Source organism: Limulus polyphemus, unplaced genomic scaffold (genome assembly GCF_000517525.1).
Source record: "Limulus polyphemus unplaced genomic scaffold, Limulus_polyphemus-2.1.2 Scaffold3878, whole genome shotgun sequence".
In the NCBI taxonomy this organism is placed as follows: domain Eukaryota; kingdom Metazoa; phylum Arthropoda; class Merostomata; order Xiphosura; family Limulidae; genus Limulus; species Limulus polyphemus.
This window is the reverse complement of record NW_013669488.1, coordinates 2,218-8,317: the sequence shown is the minus strand read 5'-3', so window position 1 is coordinate 8,317 and position 6,100 is coordinate 2,218. Positions and strand designations below refer to the sequence as shown.

Below are 6,100 nucleotides of genomic sequence, written 5' to 3'. Positions count from 1 at the left end.
AGAACGTCGAATCTGAATCACTTGAAAAAAACATGGGGGTGCTTAACTTTTTTCCAGGTGTATATATACAATTTTTAACATAATTTTATGTTTAGATCAAATACATGAAACCATTTAGTGATATTGTTTCTATGAACATAATATTTCTATTTCATTTAGAAATAATGTTACTGAAACAATTACCTGTTTTGGAAAAGTATAATTTTGCTTCAGATTTCTAGTAGAACATGTTAGGTATTGTAATTCATAGTTATTTCATTGTTACTGTAGAAGTAGATTATTTGCTTTTTTTATCTTAATGATATCTATATCCTCAGATAATGTGCATTAACTTTCATTTTCAATGATTAGGAAATTTCATTTACATATTTATTTCTTACAGACAACAAAAAACAATGCTGAAGATTCTGACTGTGTTTTTGTCAGAAAGAGATCTATGTCACTATTTCCACCATCTATCCACAAACCAGATGAAGGAGCCACCAATGACACTGATAATGAAAGCATTTCATCACATATCCCTGAAGTTCAAAAAGAAAATACAAATAGAAGGCCGTATTGGAAAGCATGGAATAGCCTGCCAGATGAAACAACAGATACTGAGATGGAAGACAACTATGAACGGATTGATATAAATCGTATCCTTCAGCTCTGCCCTCCTCCAAGACCAGCCAGAACCGAGGAAGAAATGCTAGAAGACCTTGCTGGAGAGTATGTTACTTTTGTCTTTGCACATCGATATGCTTGTCGGGACCTAGATAATTCAAATCATACTTATGAAAATGCAACTGCTGATCAATCTACAGTTTCAACAGGAAATAGAAGACAATCAATGAGTAATTCAGCATCACCATTGTCTGTAAACACTTCTATGCCAAGTCCTTGTAATCAGAACAGTAAAAAACATGGTAACTATGACAATTTAATGAACCTATGGAATAAATTAGGGACTGTAGAAATTAAAACAGATAATAGCGAAGAAACTAGTAGCACCTCAAGTGATTCATCATGGAAGCAAAATGCAGCTCTTCGAAGAGTTCATTCCTTCACTGGGATAGCCAAAGCCAAAGTTGCTTCCCTTCATCAATCACTTTCATTTCGACAACAATCTACAAGCAGCTCTGGCTTGCCTCCAAAACCTAAAATAGTACCTCGACCTAAAACTAAAAGTAAAGATTATGAAGAGATTACTTTGTTCTCCATTCCTCCTCCTCCTGTCTCACATTCCAAAGAAAGCTACTGTCCAACTGCCCCAGACGTGTGGTTAAAACAACAACAGAACCATTTGGCAGAGTCTTCAAGTAAGTATGGATCTTTACCCAGTAGTTTCCAGTTTGGCCATGACTATAGTGACATGGAGCCAAACAAATCAACAAGTCACCTTGATGTAGAAAAAGGTAGGATGAGGGTGGAAACTAATCATAATGTTTATAGTGACCATAGACCATTCAGAAATGCCTCAGACAAACCCTTATGTGAAGATTTTATGGAGGACCTTGAGCATTATATAGCTTCAGCTTCTTATAAAAAGCAGCATGATTTTCGGTTTCCAGTAAATTCTGAAGATAGACTGGCAACCTGTGCTACAACACCTGCAGCTAGCATGGAGAATATGTCTATCCATCCTGAACACAAGGTATACAGACAGGTAGCCTCTAGATATGCTACTCTCAGAACTGTAATATCCAATGTTAGTTCAAAGATATCTTTTCTTAAAGCTAGTTTTGGGTCTCCCATGACCGACCAGTCAGACAATAAATCTGTGATGTCAAGTACTAGTGATTCTTCTCCAAGATTAGAGAGCATGGATGAATGTCCTGCAAGTCGTTCAACTGCTAGATCTCATCAAGAAACTGATACAAAAGTTCTTAAAGCCCGTTTTGGCAGTTCTATTGCCAGAGCATATTCTACCATGAGGAGGCAGCGACTCACAAAAGATGAAGAAAATAGAGAAAGTAAATCCATTCCAAATGACTTTATTTCAAAGAAAAATTCAATTTATGTTCATAAACCAGGGAGCTCAGTAATTGGTGCTCGTATAGCTGGTCTACATGAATCAGAATATTGTGTACCAAGCTCTTTGTTTGTTTGTCGTCAGCTGAGGTCAAACAAAGATGGGGATGTGCGTCCTGATAGTTTGCTCTCTGATTCTTCAAACACCACTTCATCTAGTGATGGAGATAAGTTCTCTGGAGGGAGTTACTTGAATGCTCCTTTTGAATCTCTATTATCTTTATCTGATAACATTACACAGAAAGATAGAATGGAGAAGGAAATTTCTTCACAGAACAATGAAAGCCCTGGAGACAGCTTTTATGAGAGGTCTTTAGAGGCAATTGAATGTACCATGCCAGAAGATCTGTTCAGGGATTCTGCAATTTATAGTGATCCAGAAGATGCTGATCTAAGTACTACTGAGTCTTCTTCAGTAATAAATTATGAGGCATCTTCAACTTTATGTACATTTCCAGAAATAAACATTACTATTGAGGACTTTAATGACAGTGAGAGAATAGGGAGAAGGAGATCATCTTATCTTGATGCATTTGCCAGTGAAAATAAAGATCAAATTGTTTCAAAAATAAATAGTACTAAAAAACTTCATCCTGCTGATACAATTACATCTGAAGATCTCAATCAGGGCAGTGAGAAAATAGTAAGAAAAAAGAATATAAGTAGTTCAGAAACAATCCCAGAAAATATACTGAATATTGAGCCTCATCCTATAGAAATTGTGTGCACTCGCCGTGTGAATGGCACAATACTTGAAAATTTGAAAATCTTGGGGGGAGAAAATCCGAAATTTCACAAAGAAATCACACCATCATCAACAGATGGTATAAAGAATATTGAGCACAAACAGGGAGAAATTATTAAACTTCAGAAAGAATTCATACCACAATTAGTAAAAACAGAGGATGAGAAAAATCAGGTAAAACTTCCATCATTGGTAGATGGATTAAAGAGCATTCACCAAAGACAAAAGGAGGACATTAAAATTCTGAATAAACTTACACCATTATCTGTAGACATAAAGAAAAACAATCAGCAAGAAGTTAAATCTCAGATTGAACTTACTCCTTTTTTCAACGATGGGTTGAAGGACATTCATCAAAATCAAAAAGAGGATATTAGAATTCAAAAAGAACTTACTGAATCATTGGTAGATGGTTTGAAAAGCATTCAGCAGAGACGGCTTGAATTAGAGAAGTGGTGTACTCACAGGGTCAACCAAGACAGTGGAGAAAGCAGTTCAGATCATTCAAATCCCTGCTTCAACACAGTCACAGAGGAACGGGTTAATGAAGTATGTACTTCATTCAGCTCTACAGAGTCTGCTGATGCACAACCACTGCCTGCAAAAGGGTGGGTAAAGCATATTGTCAGCAAATTTCAAAGTGAAAGCTAATAATAATGGCAATGATCTGCACTTTGTTATATTATAATATATTACAGTTTTGTACAGAAGTTTATGCCTTTTTATGTGTTTCTAAGAAATGCCAATAAAAGTGCCAAATGCCTTGTATGTGTGTGTGTGTGTGTGTATATATATATATATATATATATATATAATCTAATGTTTTATAGGAAATGTGATTCTAGAAAAAATGATGTCTTTTTTTATGCCATAGTTTTACAGCCATGCCTTTATCATTTTAAAATATGTTTAAGTTACTCGTGTTTCACAAGTAATAAGATACGATTCAAATAATTTTTTTCAACATCACTTACAAAACATTCAGGAAAAATTAAATGCCTGAAAATGTACAGAAACTAATTCTTTTGCAAAAAAATACAGGGAAAAGTTTTTTAATGATGTGAAACTTATGAAAAATGAAATTACTAAAAAACCAAAGATTTTTATTTCATAAAACTATTTAGTTACCTGTAAAAATGTAAAATTATGTACTTAGCTTTACTGGCATCTAGTCCAGGCTTTTCACCTGCTGTTTTGAGTTTGCCCAAAAATTTAAAATGGAGGACTGCAAGGCTCACCATTATTTGAGATGTTATGGGTATGTCTTGAGATGTTCACTTATTGTTCCATGCATTTTTTGGGGGGTTCACTGACTGTTACACAGATAAGCATTGGGTGCTAGAGAATGGGAGGGCATTGAAAATATCTTAAATTGTTCAGTCACTTCAGTAAACTTACACTCATGGATTTAATCATTAATCCGCCACAAAACAATTACAAATTGGGATCTAACCTATAAGGCAATTCCATGAACATTCAAGATGAAGTTTATGAAGACTTATTAATCAGCTACATTATATATATCTTAAAAACTAAAAAGATCTTCAGTACAAATAAAAGAAATGTAGGAATTATAAATACTTGTAAAAAACTATTTCTTCAGATTTATCATGTGCATATTTGGAAATTTTCTATAATTGTAATTTTGTTTTTAGAATGGAGGTACAAGAACTAAAGTTGTTTTTAACATTGAGTTAAATATGATGACATTAGCTATAAATTCATTTGTACAGCTCACCAAAATGTCCTATCCCTTCTTCTTCTTTGTAGCATACTGCTTAAGTTTATTAGCATATTAGTATAACACTAGACTCACATGGTCCATCCATCTTCCCTTGCAATGTCCCGTGGAAATGTAATACTTGCCTGAGACCTAACACTAGGCTCATAATGTTTTCTCTTTTTTTCTGCTGCAATATGCTGTCTGAATATAATACCAGCATGTCTAGGAATCCCTAAACTTGACAACCTACATCAGTTTTTTCCTGCTCTCAAGTGGCTTGTCATCTTAGTGTAATGTGTTTACAATATCTAATACTATTAAAATCTTCCCTCCCTCCTGTCCTATAACATATTACTTAAATAAACTTAATTCTGAGCTCACAATAAAATTTTGTTTCTCCTGTAACATGTTGTATAAATGTAGGTTCTCAAAGAAACTTAATTCTGATTAAAATTCTTAATTAAAATCTTTTTCTCTCTCATGTCTCTTGTAACATACTATTTAAATGTAGTATGCTAAGGAGGTATATACAGAATTTTACTAGTGTCCTCCATAAATTATCAGATAAAGCATGCTGTTTCAATACAGTATTATTACAAAATTTATGATGGGCTCACATTAGGATGTTATTAGCTTTTCTTGTTAAGTTTACATTAAATCTAACACAGAACTTATATTAGCACGGGTTTTTTTACCCTTCTGCAGTAAAATGTATTATAGTGTATGTTATATATAAGTTGCAAATATATACTTTTTAATTTAGTTTTCAAGTTTATGTGAATTAGTGAGCATTTGATGGATGTGATCGATATGATCCATCAATCAATCAGAATAATTTTTTCTTAACTGCAAATTATATTCAGAACTAAGCATCATCACTTGTCAACATTTTTTGTTACTAGGTTAAACTTAAAGATTATTCACAGTTGATAAAATATAAAGTAAGTAATAATGTACCACTTGTATTATGTTTCACTTTTCCATTAAAAAGCCTTTTTTGTTTAATTTCATAATAATAAGAATAACAAAATATAAATATGTTTTTCTTTCTTTACTGGCAGTGAGAAAAAAGTAATTAAACTACAACAAATTATTTATCTAGTTAACTTATTACTAAAATAATACAGCATACTACTGATTGTTTTTTGATGTTACAGAAAATAAGAAGAACTCAAAGTATTTCTTTTTTTCAGAGAAAATTATGTATGGGTATATTATAAACATTCAGGTATTATGGAATATGAAATATTTAAAAGCATCTTAAAAACTTTAATATCATTAAATAATCATTCCGTAAATGTTTAAACAACTATTCATTCAGTAAATCATATTTGTCAGAAAAAATTTCAAAAAATGTAACATTAGTAAAATGAAGTGAGTAGTTGTGAATGGTAAAAACGTTTTTTTTTTATGTGTATGTGTGTGTACTTACCTGAATATGAATACTACCTACTATTGGAGTAAATAATACTGCCTTTCTTTCATATTTAATAAATTCAGAAACACTTCCTGTTTCAGGGTTTAATCTTACATTTGTAACATTTATTATGGATCATAACATCGATCTGTCAACATGTATCATCAATCTCATTTAAGGGCTTGTTGTAGTCATGATGTTT

General features: G+C 32.6%; 1 protein-coding gene across 1 annotated transcript in view; it reads left to right on the top strand.

Moving 5' to 3' along the window:
• The window catches only part of LOC106470209 (pleckstrin homology domain-containing family G member 1-like), a 61,604-nt gene extending 56,120 nt beyond the window's left edge, over positions 1–5,484 (top strand). The window contains exon 16 of the mRNA XM_022398812.1: positions 383–5,484. Within this exon, the coding sequence (XP_022254520.1) occupies positions 383–3,409 (3,027 nt within the window). The 3' untranslated portion in view covers positions 3,410–5,484. The remainder of the gene's footprint in view (positions 1–382) is intronic.
• Positions 5,485–6,100: the final 616 nt, after the last annotated feature.